This window comes from Prosopis cineraria, unplaced genomic scaffold (assembly GCF_029017545.1).
Source record: "Prosopis cineraria cultivar Desert tree isolate PC_DT_omini unplaced genomic scaffold, ASM2901754v1 PC5, whole genome shotgun sequence".
Taxonomy (NCBI): domain Eukaryota; kingdom Viridiplantae; phylum Streptophyta; class Magnoliopsida; order Fabales; family Fabaceae; genus Prosopis; species Prosopis cineraria.
In genome coordinates, this window is record NW_026555336.1 from 7,988,944 (window position 1) to 8,009,536 (window position 20,593).

At 31.9% G+C, this 20,593-nt stretch overlaps 1 protein-coding gene and 1 long non-coding RNA gene across 5 annotated transcripts; both read right to left on the reverse strand.

Annotated features, from left to right (window-relative positions):
- Positions 1 to 12,960: 12,960 nt before the first annotated feature.
- LOC129310286 (uncharacterized) lies at positions 12,961 to 14,019 on the reverse strand. Its single transcript, XR_008593081.1, has 3 exons — positions 13,886 to 14,019; positions 13,581 to 13,729; positions 12,961 to 13,315 (listed from the first exon to the last, which is right to left on the reverse strand). It is a non-coding gene; the product is annotated as an uncharacterized LOC129310286 (long non-coding RNA).
- A 2,004-nt stretch (positions 14,020 to 16,023) lies between these two features.
- LOC129311618 (formyltetrahydrofolate deformylase 1, mitochondrial-like) lies at positions 16,024 to 19,687 on the reverse strand. Of its 4 annotated transcripts, none has more exons than XM_054953981.1 (8): positions 19,411 to 19,687; positions 19,076 to 19,188; positions 18,161 to 18,311; positions 17,996 to 18,069; positions 17,720 to 17,879; positions 17,053 to 17,151; positions 16,881 to 16,967; positions 16,024 to 16,384 (listed from the first exon to the last, which is right to left on the reverse strand). In XM_054953981.1, the coding sequence occupies exons 1-8, from the start codon at positions 19,561 to 19,563 to the stop codon at positions 16,238 to 16,240; spliced, it is 984 nt and encodes a 327-aa protein (XP_054809956.1). In that variant the 5' UTR covers positions 19,564 to 19,687; the 3' UTR covers positions 16,024 to 16,237. The 4 variants fall into 4 exon arrangements, with proteins under 4 accessions (XP_054809956.1, XP_054809957.1, XP_054809958.1 ...); XM_054953982.1 differs by having other exon boundaries at positions 18,161 to 18,387; positions 19,411 to 19,552; XM_054953983.1 differs by having other exon boundaries at positions 18,161 to 18,387; positions 19,076 to 19,229; positions 19,411 to 19,551.
- Positions 19,688 to 20,593: the final 906 nt, after the last annotated feature.

Here is a 20,593-nt window from a genome sequence, read left to right on the forward strand (position 1 = left end):
TAGAATCAAAGGTTTTATGCATAAAGTTATTGGTGGACACTAGAGTAGTTTCATTGCAAGTAGACAAAATATTGATAATATCATCGTAGCTTAGGAGGTCATTAATTCCATGAGGAGGAAATCAGAAAAAAAAAAGTTTTGTTTCGATGAAAGTAGACCCAGAAAAAAGCTTATGATAGGCTTGATTGGCCATTTATCCAGAGATGCCTTGAAGAAGTGGGTATTGGAGATCGATGTGTGAGATCATTATGGCTTATGTCAATACTCCTGTCTCCAAATTGCTCTAGAATGGAGAACCTACTTCAAATTTTGCCCTACTAAAGGTCTAAGACAAGGCGATCTATTATCACCATATATCTTCACTCTGTGCACAAAAAAAATTGAGCCACATTATTGAGGATGCGATATTAGGAGGGAATGGAAACCGATACAGTTGGTGAAAGATGGTCCTTTACTTTTGCACTTATTTTTGGCTGATGATCTTGTGCTATTTGGGGAAGCTTCTTGAAGACAAATAGATACTATGGATAGGTGTATGTCCCGCTTTTGTGCTAGTTTAGGGAAAAAATGAATAAGGTGAAGATGAAGCTTTTTGTCTCTGCTAATATGAGTTTTGTATGAAAGCAAGAACTTAGTTATATGTTGGGAGTTGGACTAATTGAGGATCTAGGGAAATACCTAGGTATCCCCTTTATTCACAAGAGGGTCACTAACAACCTCTTTGTTCCAATTCTAGAGAAAGATAGGAAAGGAGGTTAGGTTGGAAAAGGAACTATCTCACAATGGCTAGAAGATCTACTCTTGTTAAGTCAGTTCTTTTAGCTTTATTGTCTTACTTTATGCAAACTATCCTTCTTTGTAACATCCTAAGTTTCCTAATTAAGAATTTTTAGTATTTTCAATGGTAATTTGGTTAATTTGGGTAAATTATTGATTAATAAGGTTGATAAGAGACTTATATGGTTTTTGGATTCTTGTATAGCCTTTGAAGAGGGCTAGGTTAATGTTTGAGCAGGACATAGCATGTAAGAGAGTTTAAATTTTAGTGTTTCTATACCATGCGCCGCAATACACGTATAAAATCTATAATTATCATACGTGAAAACAAACTTGAAATAAAAGAAAGAAAAAGAGATAATGAGAGAGTGATGAAGAAGAGAGTGTTTTCTGCTAGGGCACGATCTTTAAGCCACGTTGGGACCATTTAGAGCTTGAATCATCATTGGATAAGTTTCACATTCCTTCTCTTTCCCCATTTATGCAAAATTTCTGGCTTAAGTGGTAGTGTGGGGCTTGGTCTCAATTTCCTTGTGTTTAGATCGATCCATTGGTTTATTCAAGGTCTTAGGGAGTTAAATCATGCCTCTAACTCTAAGTTTATGAGATTTGTGGTGATTGAGAATTTTTGTTGAGGGTTTAGACAAACCCTAGGTATAATTTGAAAGTTTTGAAATAATGTAGGGAATTGGCTAGTGATTTTGGTGTGTTAGGATGTTTAATAGGATGGTTAGAATGTTGGGAATGGTTGGTATTGTTAAAAAATGAATTTGAGTGTTATGAGTACTTAGAACCTAGAAAATTCAGGGTTTATCCAGAGTGATAATTGTTGATTGTCACTTAATTGTGTAGATTGAGTATTGCTCGAGTTACCTCGTGCGTATAAAATGTGTGTAGCTAACTTTGAGCCATAGTAACTCTTTTGTGTGACAAAAGGTTGAGGTAATAGAATAATTTACATTGATTGATTATATTACTTAACTATTTGTGAGTAGATAAATATATATTTTTACATATGTTTCGAAAGCTTGGCATATTGTGAAAGATGATTTTCTCGTGCACTAGAAACTACTTTCGAAATGATAAAGAATTTTGAGTTCTTATGTGAAAATTAATGATTTCTCATAAGGATGTGAAATGTGTGGTAATTTGAGCATGATTATGTTAAGGGGTAGGATTTCACCCATAGGAAGGAGTAGTGGAAGTTCATATGGCATGTATCTCCTTAGTATCCATACGAGATACAGCATTGGAGAGTAATGCTCTTTAGCATCAGTAATGTGATGTTGGAGTAATGACACCTCGATTCGTGTGTGATAGGGGGAGACCATAGTTCAGAAGTGGGATAAGATACCTTTGGCCGGGTGATCCTATCACCGAAGGTGAGCTCGGACTATTATAGATATGTGTACTTGGTTTAAGAGCTTATAGTTTCAGTCGGGGTGATATGGAGGCTTGGATGGTAGAATGATCATGTTAGTGGTAAATGATTTATGTTGATGAAAAAGAGTATGTTATAATATGCAAAAGTATATTTTGGTATTTAAATAACTTTACTCCCTAATAGTTGTGCATGTTAATTAATAGTAGTGAATTATTCTGTTACTAAAATATTTATCTTACCTCGTGGCTATATTTCATAAGTGAGGACTTTGGTAGGGGCGAGGGGAAGGAAGGGGCGTCTGAAGAGTGAAGAGCATAGTTGTATAGCTCTTCCCTTTTCTCTTTTTGGGTATTGTAACAAATATTGTCAATATATAATGCCAACTTAGAAACATGACATTATTTTGGGATATCACTTGTATGAATTTGTGATAAGTGTGTATATCTTAATCCAAGGTTGATTTTGTGTGTGCTTGGCCAAGTTACAATTACAAATGATATAATTAAAGTGATTTATGTGTCAAAATGACCAAGTTGATATGTGTGTTAAACTAAATCCACCCCTTTATGTTGTTGTGAATTGGGGTTTTGGTGGTTATTTTGAGTGTGAATGCTTAATTGTGTGTGATGATTGAATTATCATGTTGTGTATGGTCCGTTTGAGGTGGTCAAAGTGTCTCTAGGGCTAATGGCATTTGGCATTATAAGTTAGACACCTTTGTGTGTGTTTTGAGGTGAAAACGAATGGTTTTGGGTTTAGGTGTTGAACTTTTAAACAGATGATTAATTAAGTGTGAGACCAGTGCCATTAGCTAGAGGGCTCAAAGAACTTCGTATGGACACTTGAACTACTCAAATCAAACGTCGGATGGCGAAATGGTGTGCTCCGAAAGTTTAGAGAGCTTTCATGATAGTAGGTGCGCGTTGCGGCACATGGTAGTTGCACTGCGGCACAAGTAGCCTTTGAGAGACTCGACCCTCAATGCCATCCGCCGCGGCGGACAAGCCAAATTTTTGAAAAATGGCTTGTTTTAGCTTAATTTGATGTGGTTTGATTTTCATGCTTCTGTATTTTTTCTCAATTGATTTTAAATCTTGGTTTAAGCTGAAACAATATTTTTAAAAAAAGATTTTTTTGAGATCCCATTGTTCTCCCTTAAGTTGTGATAAACTTTGCTTGAGATTTTATCCAATCCTGATTATCACAATAGCGTGTAAGAGTGTTGTCCTGGTAATGTCAAGGCAGACATTACATTCTTCCTATAGGGATTTTAAATGAGCTTGAGAAGATTAGCCATGGCTTTCTTTGGGGTGACAGTATTGAGAATTGAAAAATACATCTTATCTCTTTAGATCTTTTATAGAAACACAAAGACCTGGGTGGTCATGGCATTAGGAAATTAAAACTTCAAAACAAAGCTTTCATCTGAAAATTATATTGGGATTTGTTAACTAATGATCAAGTCCTTTGGGTAGAGGTTCTGAAATCCAAGTATAAGTGTGGTGAAGGGGATATCCCTAAAGTGAAGAGAAGAGTAAGGGTATCGATCATATGACGACCATTGTGAAAGTTTAGGAGTCGTTCCAAGTAGGTCTTAGGAAATCCATAGGGTCGAGAAATAATACTTCTTTTTGGTTCAAGAGGTGGATTCCTACCAAAAAGACTTTGATTGAATATGTTGAACAAGATAGGGAAACTTATTATATTAATGAATGTGTTAAGGACTAAGTCCTTCCTTCAAGTGGTTGAGATATCTTTAAAATGAGGCCTTGGCTTTCGGATCATATCGTAAACACCATTACCAGCTTGAGAGTGCCTTGTGAGGAGAGAGGAGAGGATAAACACTTATGGATTTATTCTAATGATGGTAACTATTATGTAAATTTTAGTTATGGTCTTCTCTCTGCAAGTACAGGGAGGAGGAACATGGTAATCCCATTTGGTGTAACATTTGAAGATGAAAAATTTTTGAGAAGATCAAAACAATTTTTTGGTTAATGGCACATGACCAAGTACATATAACGGAGTTATGACATAAGTAAGGACTTATAAGAAATGGAAGTTGTCTTTTAGGGTATCCTTATATAGAAGATATTTCACATCTTTTTTGAGATTGCCCATATGCCAGGAAATAGTGGAATGCTTATGTTTGGCCAGATGTAATTGATAAGTTTTTAGCCTAGATATAAGAAAATGGATTTCATGAAACTTAAAACACAATGCTAGAAAACATTTCACTAGCATTGTTTCTTGGGATAATCTATTTGCTTATACTTGCTGGATCATTCAGAAGGATAGGTGTAAGGTTATTTTCCAATAGGAGGAGCAGCTTCTCTAGACCATCCAAACTCTGTCCTGATCAAAGTAGTTGCAAACACTAAGATGATTGTAGACTTTGACAACCGCCTTGGCCTAAGGAAGGTAGTTGGATTTCATCACCTTAGAATTGAGAGCATTAGACTTGAGATAGAAGGATCAGTCCATGCATATAAGCACAATGCATGTGGAGGTTTACTAAGAGACTCAATTGGTAATTGGATCCTAGGCTTTACTCAAAAAACTGGATCATGTTCCAACTAACATTGTTGAAATTTTTTAAATCTTACATGGTTTGGATTTGTGTTGAAAGAAGGGTTTTAGGGTTGTGGAGGTCTTTTGTGATAGTGCGTATGCTATATCGACTATCACACGAGACAACCATAGTTACCATCCTTTTTGTGATATTGTTTAGGTTATTAGGAAAATGTTACTTAGGAAATGGTCTATTAATTTTCATTTTGTTTATAGAGATGAAAACAAGGAAGCCAATTATTGGCTAAGTTAGCTCATAGTGTTCCTTGTGACTTTATTTTGTATTAGGAGCCACCTTGTTAGATGCATCCTTAGGCTAATGAGGGGTCTGTTTAAGTCTTTTTCTCTCTTGCTTTAGGTTTCCCTTTATTTGTAATTGGTTACATTCCTGTGGATGAAGTTTTTTGTTGTATTCAAAACAAAAAAAAACATCTAAATTATGTTTAACAAAACTAACCACAGGATATTAATATAGCTATATCTTTCAACAAGAAATAATAATAATAATAATAATAATAATAATAATAATATAATAATAATAGCTCTATCTGTCTAATAAAAATATATATTTGGACATCAATTTATTTTGAACCAATTATACTCTTAATTATTTTTTATTAGTGTTAAAGGACAAAAATGCCTTAAAACTTTTTTTTAGGGGCACCTGGTGCCTTAAACTTTTTTTTTTTTTAGCATTTTTGCCCCGAACTTTTCAACAAGAGAGCATTTTTGCCCCACCATTAGAATTTATGAATGTTGATCGTTAACTGAAGTTTAACCAAAGGTTAAATAGCATATTTGCCCTTGAACTTTTTCTTCAGAGGCGCTGGTAACCCTGAACTTTTGTTTGGAGCTTATTTACCCTAAAAGCTTCAAAAAGAGAGTAATTTTTCCTTACCTTCTTCATCATCCTCCTTCTCTTCTTCCTCCTGCTCCTTTTCCACTAGAAAACTCCTGTATTATCATGGATTAGAGTCTAAATGTGAAGCTGGAAAAAATAAGTGTATGTGATTTGTGAGCCTCACAAGAAGTCTTGCATCTAGCTCGACACTTTCACCCCTAAAAAATGATCATTCAAGCCCATGACGTCACCGCTTTATCCATCAAAGGCAAATCCACTATTCTTAACTTCCTTTAGATTGCCTTCATTGTCCCTTAACAATTTCCATGTGCTACCTATGTAACATCCAAGTTGCTATTTTTGCTATCGCCACCATGGTCAATTTTGATGATGTGAAGCTCTTAAAAGAGTCCAAGTTAAGGTTGAAGTCTATGGAGTCATCATAGTTGAGTCAGATAATGAAATTGTTGAATATAGAAGAAGAGAGCTTCCACATGGCCGAGTTCACATAGATTGACTCAATGGATAGTTGATCGTTTCCAGGTATAGGTATGGGTTTGAATAATTTGAAATTGCTTGCTGTTCATGGAGTTTTTCTTACTATCAAGGTGTTTTTTTTTTGAATGACCATGGCTATATATGGTAATTAAAGTCAAAATTAACGGTCAATATTGACGATAGGGCAAAATTACTCTCTTTTTGAAACTTCCAAGGTAAACAAGCTCTAAAAAAAAATTTCAAGGTATCCAGCGCCTCTAAAGAAAAAGTTTCTGGGCAAATATGTTATTTAACCCTTGGTCAAACTTCTGTTAACGATCAACATTCGTAATTTTTAACGATGGGGCAAAAATGTTCTCTTTTTGAAAAGTTTGGGGCAAAAATGCTCACGAAAAAAGTAGGGTGCCAAGTGCCCTTGAAAAAAGAGTTTCAAGGCAATTTTGCCCTTTAACCCTTTTTATTATATCATTCAACGGAATCCCTTAGTGTGGCCTTTCCCTCCTAATTTTAAATGTTGGCTTTACCAAGCCATAAATATGAAATTGTTCTATTATTATATAGGGTAAAAGTACATTTTTACTTTTGAGGTTTTCTTCAAGTAACATTCAATACTCTAAAGTATTTTACATAACATTTTCATCCCTTAAATAATTAATTTGGACTACCCATTACCATAACATTAAATCTTCACACATTAACCATTTGAATTGCTTAGTTGGACTAAACTTTGACCATAAATGTTGAGGTGGAACTAGGTTGACCTCTTGACTAAAATAAGAAGGGCATAAATGTAATTTTGAGATGGGACTTTTGCAAGAGTGAAAGTGAAATTGGTTGACTCTAAATTGTACAAAGGTGAAAAGTCTTCTAGCCTCTTTGAAGCAGTTGAACTCTAAAGTGAACAAAAGAAGCTTGTGAGTTAATAAGGAAGACAAGAAAGGGAGGCATATGTGATTTTTTAGCTTAGGTCAGGCAAGAACAAGTGCAGAGGCACTAATATCTCATCAAGCTACAAGTAAGATTCTTCAACCTTAACTTATAAAGATTCCTTTTTATTAGCTTTTGAAAGTAAAATTGCACATTTTCCCATCATTCAATTTTTTTTGAATAGAAACGGAAGATGTTAATGACAATTGAGATGGGTCACACAATTACATGGATGAGTTTAGCGATGATGGTGCATTTGATCGTGCTGAAGATTGTATTAGTGAGGACAACAACAATGGTGAGTCTAATGGAGAGGATGACAAGTCATTTATTTTTTAGGTATGTACTACTTTGGAAAATGCTAGGGACATTTGGATTTATCATCACTGTCAATATTTGGTACACTTGGTAATAATGAGGTAAAAATAAGGAAAGGTAATAGGTCTCTAGTTGATGATACAACTTGCAAGGTTATTAGGTCTGGAGTTGAGACAATCTATAAGGTTACTAGGTCTAGAGTTGAGGGAGAAGCAGGGGATGGGAATTGAGATTTAGGAAAAAGGTAACAACAAGTAATTGTTGATACATAAGAGGATGACCAAATAGATGTAGATGATAAAAGAAATAGTAAGTGAAAAATCAACCTTGGCTAAACTACAATTCAAAGGCTATATATAAAAATATTTATACAAATAGGATCCCAAAAATAAATTAAGTTTAAAGATAAATATTAAAGGCCCTTTAAACATATTAAATTAGAGTAAGAAATAGTTTAGGAAACATGAAAAAGATTGAGTGTTGAAAACTATTTAAAATAGGGAAAAAGAGTCATTTCATTAAAAATAGTATCATCTAAAGTGGCCAAGGATGCATCTACCTCGGCTCGTGGTATAGAGGATACTCATTGTGGCTAAAGGCGCATTCCACTTGCAGCTTGTGGTACCAAGACCCCTCACTGTGTCCAACACACTTGGCATCTTACACCGTGGCTCAACAAGCCTTCCTCGATGGTGCATAAGCTATATCAGCTCACAACTTTTTGATCCAACTTTCAAAGCACCTAACCTTTTATTCGGACCTCCAATTTAGGTAATTCAAGCACCCACACGAAGATAATTAAATAAACTAGCTAATGACTCTAGCCTTACCACCATTTGATATCATATAGAAATTTTAGGCTTTCGGGCTAAAATCATGCTTAACAAATTCATAATATCAACCAACTGTCCCATAACCCTATTTCTTAGCCATTAGCCTCAACAAAAAAAAAAATAAACCATATGTAAAGGATGCAAAGGAACATGCTTAAATCTTTCATGCTTCACCTTTCAAAATATGCACACACTTGCATCGCATGACCCATAATCACAAAAACATATAGGATTAATACCAAAATGCTTGAGTTGACATTATAGACTACAATGCAAATGACAAATAGTTATATGCACATAACCCATCATATTGGCAACAGTCTATTTAGTTACATATAGAGGATGGCTAGAGACATTACAAATTGGCTAAGTATCTCTAGCTTCACCTACTTTCCCTTTGTCCTTGACCCAAGCATCACCAGAAAAATATTAAACCATAAGGAGCGAGAAATGAAATCTCAATAGCCAAGCATATAAATTCAAGAAACTAAACGTATGGCACATAAAAGCATATGAGGCTTGTGTTCACATTTAAGATTTCATAATTATTAAACATGTATCTTAATGATATACTTCATATTCACATAACATGTGAGTCAATTAGGAGCTAGACCCATCCAAGCTCTCAAATCATAGGGGTGACCCGGCTAAGACTACAAGCTCATTCACAGACTATGGATTCTTCCATTCTAAACTCAAAGGTGTTGCAAGTCTCTATTACTAACTTTGCTAGTTGGGGCTTTAAGGGAAGGCCCTATACCACCTTTGCTAGGTGGGGTTTAAGGGCTAATAATGAAGAACCAAACATCAAGGCCTTGCAGTGATGGTAAATAACATATGGATTGTCACAATGCTTTATCTCACTAAAATGAACTCCTACCCATCTATGATTATACAAATCTAAATCATGTGCAATGACATGTTCAAAGCCATTCCCATGTTAAACTTAACCATGTAATCATATTCATGGTCATCATCTTATCCATCTCATATTCATCAAGCCACATTCACATGTAACTATTCAATTCCATGCCATAAAGCCATTCGTTTACACTCGCATTCCAAACATGTGATTCAACTATTCACATAAGAATGCTCAAATCATTTCATGCTATTCCACGACATAATCAAACAAGCTCATAAATAAAAATACAAACATATACTAGAATTTAACTTTCAGTTACCTCAACTCTTGATTTTATCACCCAAAAGTAACTTTGGATTCCAAAGGAGCTCTCAAGAAATCAACAAGATTCAAAAGATGTCAATATACAATCAAAGTTATTGAATATTTTAATGACTAATCATCATTAATTTTTAATTAATCACAATTAAAGCCTAAGACCTCCATTAATTACATTAACAATAAACAACCTCATTTTTAACTTCTATTAGCTTATTTAATCTCTTATTAGTCCAAATAACATTGTTAGACTATTTAATTAGCTTAATCTAAGCTGATTAACATTAGGGTTAACTCTAAACCCATCTTTAACAGCATTCTTAGACTTTATTAAAGTAATTGGAATGAATAACACTTAGTCACAAATTTGGACTTAACCTTTACACCCTAGAAATTACTAGAAAAGTCATAAAGGAGGTGTAGGAAGGGATAAGGAGGCTTACCTAGGGTGTGCTAATTCCAAAAAGCCTCCTCTAGCCGGATTTAGCATGCCTTTACAGAGCCTCCATCATTCTCCCTCACTCTTTCAACTCTCTTTTCTATTTTTCTAAAGTCCAAACCTGTCTCTAGAGTTTAAATTTTCTGATGTGCTTGCCGTGGTACGTGGCACTATTTATTGTGGCAGATGAAACAAACGTACAACCCTAACTTAAGCCATTAATTTTAGATCCAAAGTGACCTAATAGCTTCTTAGTGTAAGATTTAAGTCGATAAAGGGTCCAATAGACCCAATAGTCATCCAATTACTCTACTTAATCCAATTAAAAACATAGTGATTCACACAAATGTTAAGTTGGGAAACTTTAAGGCTTAAAGGGTGTTGCTAGAATGTGAAGTTAGACTAATTTTTACCCATGTGTCATGCCATGTGTTCATCAATGCTCATCTATAAGTACTTTATCACATTTTATTACTATCTGGACATTTTAAATTTAATTTAGATGGTTTAGAATTGATATTAATTTTTATAAATGGATTATCCAGGTTACCTTAAACAATTTAGATTAAAATTTTTAACTTGTAATTTTTCTAAAAAACATGTTTTTAAAAAGTTCCAATTAGAATATTATCTTTAGGAAAAACTTATGTATAGATCTCGTAGAACAAACTTATTTACAAATAAATTTCATGATATTCAAAAAATCACAATCAAGTTTCTTGAGGCCTGAGTATAATTGAGATTGGGGTTCAATGACAATAATTACCCTATTAAAAATACATTAAATTAATTAAATAGTTTACAATTATTTTATCATCACTTTACAACTATCACTTTGATTTTTTTACAATTATAACCTCACATATCATAACCTCACATATCAAATAATTAAATTAATCATGCATTATAAGTTTAATATTAATTTTGTATAAAACTATTTTATCAGTAATTTACAACTATCACTTGAACATTTTACGACTATAACTTTACATATTTAATAGTTACAATTACCTCCTCAATAATTCACAATTACCACTTCAACTTTTTTATAATTATAATTTTACATGTTCAATAATTAAACTAATCACGTGTCACAAATTAATACTAATTGTATACAATTACCACATAAGTAATTCACAACAATTACTTTAACTTTTTACAATTGTAACTTAAAAATTTAGTTGTGAATAAATTTGACTGTGATTTTTAAATTTTGCAAAATTTATTTGTAAATAAATTTTATCTACAGGACCTCTACATAATTTTTTATTCTTAATATTGTATTCATTAAAATAAAAATTATAAAAATTATAAAAAATTTTGGATATAAATTTGGATAGTCTATGTATATTTGAACAATCAATTTATGAAAACATAAAAAATAATATTAAATTAAATTATCTAAATTAAATTTGTACTATTCAAATTAATGATAAACAGATTATTAAAATTTTTGATAACTTTTATATTTTTATTTTATATAATATAAAATAAAACTTTAAATTAATTTGAACAATGAAAATCTCATTAAAAGTAATGAATACCATGGTATTCATTGTCATCAAAGATGAGCACCAAAATCAAGTCCTATGGAGTGACGACGTTAAGAGCTTATTCAGTAGGGTTTCCATTTTTTATTTAAAAATTATTTTGCAATATAGTTTTTAAGGCTAGTTTTTTAAAACAAAACAAGAAGAAAATATATTTGATTGTATTAATTCTAAAATTATTTGAAAATTAAAAAATTAATCGATAATAATGGCTCCAATGTAGCTTATGATAATAATTGATCAGAGAAAACTATAATTTTTTATAATCAAAATATAATATATTTTGAAAAAATAAAACAAAAATAGATTTATGATTTTTATTTTTTATTTTTTATTTTTTTTAAAAAAAAAATGAAAACAATTTTAAAAATAGTTAAATTTAAAAAAGTTAGCGAAACAAGTTTTTAATTCATTTAAAAAAAAAACTAAATAGGACCTAAAACATTCATTTTACTCCATTGCGCCCTTCTCGTTCTTTCCTCTTCATCGCTACACTGATGACTTTGGGAACGTTATTATAGCCAGCTGCAATTTAAAATTAATGTCGTACTTGACTCGCCAGAAAAAAATAGGAAAAAAATTATTATTTTTATATGTACAATAATAATTTCATTATTTATAAATTATTTATATATAATAAAATTTATATTTTATCATCTTTTATATATATATATAATAATAATTCTATCATCTATTATTAATTGAATAAAAACATAATTACAAATTATTTTATTCAATAGTGACCAAAAATTATTTTATCCAATTTATAATTTTATTTATTAAATTACTAAATATATAATAAGATTTTGAAACCAAACCAAGTATAAGGAACTTCACTGAAAATTTAGAATTAACATTTATCTAATTAATCTAAAAGTTAAATATAGTGCTTGCTTAACAAAAATCCATGATCAAAATGTAATTACACTATAAATATAAAATTGAAAATTGATGGGTAAATTTAAAAATGAAATTTTCTCTCCAAATCTCTCTATATTTAAAGAGAAAAGTTGAAGGTAAAAAACTCAAATCTTACATGTTATTTTCCCTCCACTTTTCTCTTCATAACCAAGTAGGAGAAAAAATTATTCCCAAAAAATAAAAACCCCACTCCCCCTCACCTCCCTTTTGGGAGAGAGAACAACAAATAAGGACCCTACAAAAGCATTAGTATCAAATTAAGATTTCTTTAATACTAACATTCCCAAATTCAATATCCTTCTCCCATATTTCAATACTAAAAATTTTAATTTGATATTAATTTTTTATAAGATCCTTAAATGGTATTCACCCCCCCTTTCACTGTTTTCCCAAGTATAGTACAAGGGTCAAATTGCAATGTTTTTAAACATACAAGTGAACATGGCAACAAATCAAAGATTAAGATACCGAATGCCTCTGAACAAATAGTTGAAAAACAATAATATCCATTAATCCCAATAACGTTACCATTTCCTTCTTGAATTACACGTTAATTAGTGTAATTGGTTTCCTTTCCCATCAAGTTGAAACCCCATTTCGTATCCATGAATATGCAAAACACAGTACGCAACGCTAAAGCTCCTAGACATTTTGGTGAGAGTATCCCCTCAAGCAGAAAGACAAATGATCAATGACTGATAGTGAAACTGAGTGCCAATTAACAAGAGTCAGATCTTTCTGCTTCCTTTCATGATAAAAACGTAAAAGAACAGACATTTCATGTTGTAATATTCCCGCACCACTAATCAATATCAGTGAGATACACGAGATTAAGATCCGGGACAAAAAATGGAATGCAATCATTCCCAATCATATAATTTCTCGATCTCGGAGTTTAGAACTTGGAGAACAACCCACTAACAAGATATAGGATCTCATTGCATTTACAATTGAACTATTTTTGAATCTGGTTAAGTCTTCTATGAATCAAGTTCAAACATAACCTGCCAAATCCAGATCCAGTAAACCGCAGCTCTCTCATGTGATTACGTCTCTATATCAGAACCTTATCCCTGGAAGAACAACACAAGTCGTCAAAGCGGTCTCAATCAAAATCGTTCAACAATCATACATTCCCAGTTCGCTATTCTGGATCTATTAATTTCTTTTATAATATCCTCCAATAAGACATTAAAAAATGAAGTAGTTTTTATAGCCAGCCAAGATATTAGAAAATTGAAGAAAGAAACGAAAAAATTGTGCCATAATGCAGATCTAAGTAACTAACATTGATAAGGATAAAGGGAAAAATACGGAAAAAAACAAAGGCACACCTACGTCTGTTTGGAGTAGGAAGAAGACGAGGGAACGCGCTTGTTTCGGAACATCATATAACCGACGGGCAATACGACTCCGATCATCATAACGGCGGCTCCCATTAAGTATCTGATTGGGCTTGGAGGTTCCACCTCGAGGAATATCTTGCCCTGCATCGCGAGAAATTAACAACACATGAAGAAATTCAATACCAGATTGATAAAATTTTCGAAGAAAATGAGGCAATCACGAAAACATAAGAGATCGAGATCTGGACAATAAATCAATAACAGAAAAAGCAATAGAGGGAATCATTAGAGCCTTACAGCCATATCGGGGAAGTCAGAGATCGGATTAGGAACTATGCTCTCAAGTCTCTCTACTCGGAATTTTGGGGTTACAGGGTGAACGGGAGAAGGATTGGTTTAGAGTCTGATAGAAGGATCGATGTGAGGTTTTGTCTTCTTAACTCTTACTGATCATGAGGATTTTTCTTTTATTTTTAAATCAAGAAATTTCTTTTGAATTTAAAAATTCTATAAAATAAGAAAAATTCTTGCATATATCTATAGTCTATCTAATAAAACATGTCAAGATAATTTTAATTCAATCAAATAAAATATTATATATTATTATTCTCAATGATTTTATTTTTTAAATTTTTTTCTTATCTTTTCTCTCTTCATTATTATTTGGAGCTGAATAAATTTATATTTACAAATTTTTGATATAGCATGTTTTTATTAGACAAATTATGAATCATATTAAGTCTACACAAATATTTCTTATAAAATGATAATGCAACTTGAAATTTTTATGTATTGATAACATTTTATTATATTTTTTGACAGCAATCCAAAAAAAAAAAAATTCAGACAGCATGTGTACATTGAGATATTTGCATGACTTAATTTTGATTTAAATATTTCGGCTGTCTTTATCGATTTGTCTATTTTTAAATAAACATATATACTACAACTGAAAAAAAAGTTTTCCTTGATGCAACAAGAATCTAAATCCAAATTAACTACTAAATTAAATTTATATATAAAATTTTATTTACTTGTCATTGAATTGTTAAGTGTTAATCACAATATGATAAGATATATAATTTTTAATTGCCATAAATATATAATTGTGAGACAAAATGGAGATTTACAGAACTTAATTTTTATTGATACTTTTCTTTTAAACAAAAATAAGACAACTTTTTATCTAAATTTTACCTACACAAGAGCATACCTATATGTTGAAATTACTCTTACTGTTAAAATTTTTAAAATTTTCAAAATCATTAGATTTAAAAAAAAATACAGGGACAGGCCCTTGATGTAAAATTACGAAATAGAATCAAACATGCAAACTTTTACTGATAAAGAGCTTTCATGCAACAGTCCAAATAGTCACAAGTTATTTCATCTAAAGGAAAAGTTTCTGGAAACTTGGCATCTTTCACCCTTTTTTTTTTTTTTGGGTAAACCTAGCACGTTGTTTTGTTAAACTCTTTCACTTTATTCTTCCTATGACTGATAGGAATGCTTAGTGTGCGTTTGATTTTTAATTTGTTAAAAGTTTATTTAATAAAAATTTATTTAATAAAAATTAATTTAGTAAAAATTAGTTGTTAGAATGAAATTTATGTTTAGATATATTTTTTTAAAAATTAGTTTGATATATTGAAAGTTGTTTGATTTGTAATAATGAAATATGCTTTTGAATGTACAATTATCAAAAAAAGACATTAATTTATAATAATTTATAATTTTTATTATACAAATATAATATATTTAAAAAATATAATAAAGATTTTAAATTACATGAATTTTGATCTATAATGCTAAAAATTTGATCTCTAATTATTTATATTTTTTAATCTATAATTTAAAAGATGTAATAAAGATTTATAATTTTTATTATACATTAATGTTAAAAATTAACATGATTAATTACTCAATTTATAATACTAAAAAAATTGATACCTAGTTATTATTATTAAAATAATAATTATATTTTTAATGAATTAACTATTTTTAAAAAAAAGAATAAAAAATTAAACTTAGGGTAATATGGTCAAATAACATCCTACTTTTTAAATTCACTTTTTAAAAACTTCCAAATAGTTATGTTTTAAAATTCACTTTAACTACTGTTTGAATATACTTTCAAAATGTTCTTTCCTATAAAATATTCTACTCAAACAACTTTCAACTTTTTGAAAGTAAAATTTTACTTTCTGGACGTGATGAATGAAATAAAAAAAACCAAACGGACCCATATTATCCTGGAAAACCAAGCTAATGCATGGTCTATTGGTCTTTAACAAGTGAAAACTCTAAAAATTAAAAACCGTATTATTGTTTTATCATCTGTATCACCAACTTTTTTCCATTAGAGAAGTCATGAAAAGAAGTGGCTGAAAAAACCATCAGCTGTAACCATAATGTTTTCAGAAACATACCAGTCATGATCAATGGTTTTTCTTTTTTCCTTTAGCTTATTATTGCAACTTATAACATGAATTAGGGAATCGACATGTAAATGCACCTCATTTTGGTGCGTATTGTTATCCGTAAACAAAAGATTATACTAACAAGTTGAGAAAAAAGCAAAAGAGAAAAAAGATTACAGCAATCTATTCCCATCACCACTAGCTCGTGTCTCATTTTGTATGTGCCCAGTTAAAATACAACTGTCTTCTTTCCTTCATATGGTAATACTCGAAGCTCACAATAAGATCTGATAGCCTTTGAAAGACATTGTTTCTCAAGGCTCTCTGATTTCTGCACAAAGCTCTGTAGGTTGTCTCTATGGGATACTCTCTCCACCTGCAAATATAAGATCCAGCCATTTCAGTACTCCACAGAAGAACAAGAAAGAGGCATACTCTAGGTTGTCCGCTAGGCTTATGACATAACATGCACTTTCATAATCTATTCAGACTTCATATACTTTTGCAATATATCTTAGTGCCTATAGCTGATACAGAAGCTCAAGTAGGCTATACAGATTTTTCAGCAGCACCATCTGTTTCGCTTGACAATGGGATGATCTAAGTCTAACTGCAAATCAAACTCTAACACACAATAAATTTATGGTCCTTCCTTTCGGTGTAAGAAAACCCCAAAACTTAATTCAAAACACAAACGAGGAGGAAATATACCTTAAACAAACATAGATTTTGGATGAGATTAATCAAATGGAATTAAACAAGCTAATATCACTGTCACCAATAACCAATTTAGATAAATGTTATCATTTATGAATTGTGCAACCGAGCAAGATGAAATTAACATAAACGGCTATAAATGCTTTTGTGTTCACCATTTGTTCAATTATGGGCCCTGCATCAAGTTCTTCAGTCACAAAATGACTCGTCGCCCCAATTAATTTCACACCTGCTTCAAAGGCCTGCCAACATAGTCTAACGCATTAAGATTTATGTGTGATTAGGAAGGAACAAAGAGCACAAAAAGATTGAGTAACAGCAAGAAACCTGTCTAGATGGATTGCCACCCCTGAATGATGGCAACAGACCATGGTGAATGTTGATAATATCCTTCCCATAGCTCCTTAAGAAATAGCCGGATAATATCTGCAGAGGTTAATTAATGACAGGCTTTTAAAAAGTTAAAAAATTTAAAACAAGAAACACAAAGGAAAGAAAGAAGTTGGACTCCTCTTCAAATCAATATTATGCAGAACAGAAAGGTAATTTCCATATCCAATTCAGATTTTCATAACTAATACAATTAACAAATAGCCAATTCTTCCAAAACGAAGAATAGATTTCAAAAAATAGAACTGATTACCAAAGACCCTCTCTGTTATTTAATTTATTTATTTATTTATTTTTTTCTTTGGTGTAAAGCGAAGTCCCTCTCTTAGGTACTGGAACCGAACCAATCCAAAACATCAAATATGTTTCAAAATAAAACCCATCAACAGAATCCCTCTCTTAGATATTGGATCAATTACAATAAGAAGCCTTATACTACTATGTGGGGTTGGCTATATAGATTGCACGACATCATTATGCTCTATCATCAACCAAGTTCTTAAGAATATTATCAATCAAGAAGTCTCTTTCAACAATTTCCAAAAGTGTTCTCTTTGATCTTTCCTTAGATCAAATAGCAAACATAAAAAGATGAGTTATTTACCTGCATGTACCTTGCAAGGACTAAAAAGTCAGTATTCTGAACCAGCTCCAAGATCTCCCCTTCCCTTTTATTCTCTTTGGTTGTGCTTAAAAAATGATAAGGAATACCATGCCTCTCAAGAAAACGAAAAACATGGGTATTTGGGCCTCTATCATGGTTACTGCCAAATGTGCCATTGAATAAAATATTTAGATCGAAGAGGAGGTTAGCTGGAAAATAAAACAAAACAAAACAATGAGAGATATTAATATAAAGGTGTTATATCTGAAATTTTACCTAATTACACACTTGATATCCACTGGAAGTCTTCCATCCTGCCACCCATGTAACAAATCAACCAGGCAGTGGTCCTACAGCAATAGAAAGAAAGATTCAATACCAAAAAAAAAAAAACAAAAAAACAGAGAACAACAGACAACCACGAGAAATAACAGAATATACCTGCTTTGACGCCAGAACAGCTATCTTATATTTAGGATCCAGTGCCGGTGCCCTCACAACAGATCGCGTTGCATTAAATTCTTTTGAAAGCTTTAGAAAGTCCTCATCCATTTGCACACGTGGCCATTTAACAGGATCAAATACAAAATCGCTGCAATGATCAGCACAAGGTGCAGTTTCATTCATAGGTTCAGCGAACCAAAAATACATCTTTAGCCTCTTGCATCCTATAGGAAAAAATTGTTACAGATTTTTTATTTATTTATTTACAAAGTAGTTTTCTTAGGAAAATGATAGAAAAGAATTGACTGAATATAAGATATCCTCTTTAATTTTAGAGAAGTTATTTACAGCAAAGTCGTTATTGCCTTCAGTCACCCTCCAGACCAAAAATGCCAGCTTTAACGATCAGTGGCAAGAAAAATTAAAGGATATATCAGTTATTAGTTTAACTGAGCTCCCCCTCCCCCTCACCGGTCTTTCTCTCTCACAAACTTGTTTGTAGGGTATGACGTGGTGATGTCAGGCATTAGAATCTAGAGTGCTGGCATTACAGCTCTAGAAGCAGTCCACATTAGTGCAAGAAAAAGATCCCTTTGCTCGAGGATACTTGTTTCTCTCAAAAGGCTTGAAAACTTGCATTGTTGGCAGCTAAGAATTTATGGTACTAACATGGACAGATATATTAGTGTTCGAATGCATTTGAAATATTGCATTAACATGGGATTGTAATTTGAAGTGTTTTATCAGGTAATGAATAATTCTGTATTTGAAACCTTGAAACGTCGTAGGTTTGCAGGTTTAAGCCAAGCAAATTGACACATAATGGCTTGATCAAAAAGTACACTTGAAATAAAAATCAACCAGCAGATATAGACTGTGTTTTGAAATACAAGTACAAGACAGTGGAACTACCTTCTAGAGTAGAAGACTTGTTTATTTTCAGGTACAAAAACATCAGCGGCGAGAATGTTTCCGCCCCTAGAAGCAATACAATCCGACAGCTTGGCTACAATTCCGACCGAATCCTATCACAAAACCAATTCAATTCCCACCTGGACACCCAGAACTGAACCCCTTCCCGCCCGTTTTACGAAACTTGGCATCAACAGTAATCATTTTCGCAGAAATTAAGAGAGAAAAATGTCGGGAAGCAGTATAACTAAAAGACGCAAAGAAGCATGTAGACAGAAAAACCATATAGCGAGGTTAAAAACAAGGAAAAAGCGAAATGAAAGAATGTGACTTACAGGGCATCGAAAGACGTGGATTCCATGGGTGAGAAATGACGAGGATGGAGATTCGACAGAGTCGTCAGGGAATTTCAAAGAAGTAAAGGACCTGTTAGTCAATCCAATAACTTGAGGGAAGCTGGAAGAGGCTCTTCGTACGAATGGCATCATCCTCCAAAGTTTCCCCCTCCAGTTCTCTGTAAAAGATCGATGAACCAGTGCCACCCACCGGCTTGGTGGGGTTGGGATGTCAGAGGTATTGAAGAGTTAGATTACTATGGCTTTCGATCTCCCGGTTCAACGACATGTCGTTTTGTGGGTACCGATATCACAGAACAGAACAGGATCACATCATCATGAAACTCGTGGCTTGTAATAATAGTAACACTCGTGGCCTGTAATCAACGGAGAAATGGCCGAAAATCGGAATAGATTCGGAAAAGTTGAAGCCGGAAAATTCATGAATCTTTTAGTAATTTATAATTATTTTAAAAATTAAATTCTTAATGATAAGCTTATAAACCTAAATACATTTTCTGATGCAGTGTAGAGTACAAAATTTAATAATATATACAGATTGGAATAACAAATAATATATATAACTTTTGGTTGATTTTATTATTGTCATTAAATTATTGAAAATTAGAGATGAATACCATTTTCTTAAAATTTCATAATAATTCTTGTCTTCTAGTGCCATAATTATAATAATTCTTGACAAAACTGACTAGTTGCTAACTTGCTATAGGCCGCGAAGAAGACAATGAGAAGGACAGCAACGTACACAATCCTTTTCTGACCACATATTAATGAATTATCCTCACCAGTCTTAAATTTATTCAGAGATTTAGAATATTTTGGTTATAATAAAAATAAAGATAATAATATCTACATGTATAAGTAATGAAAAATAATACTTCCTCCCATACTATAACAAATTCACACAAATTTTAAAAACTAGCTAAATTAGTTATTTATCAAAAAAACGTGTACATGAATTTAATTATAGGGTAGCTTAAAAAAATATAGAAATAGAGAAAATTAGGATCATATAAATATTTATCAATGTTTACACATTAGGAAATACTCCCTCCATTCAAAAATGTAAAGTATTTTTTAAAAAAATTAATATTTAAAAAATATAAAGCATTTTTTTTCATACCTTTTTCAAAAATATATAGTAACTTTATATTTATTATAA

Excerpts from the sequence above, each read along its gene's own strand:
- LOC129311618 (XM_054953981.1), bottom strand. The coding sequence starts at position 19,563 with ATGATGCCATTCGTACGAAGAGCCTCTTCCAGCTTCCCTCAAGTTATT. Across the intron at positions 17,880-17,995 it reads GATATCAAGTGTGTAATTAG|TAACCATGATAGAGGCCCAA; the intron begins GTAAAATTTCAG and ends CACATTTGGCAG. Across the intron at positions 16,385-16,880 it reads GGCCCATAATTGAACAAATG|GTGGAGAGAGTATCCCATAG; the intron begins GTGAACACAAAA and ends TTATATTTGCAG.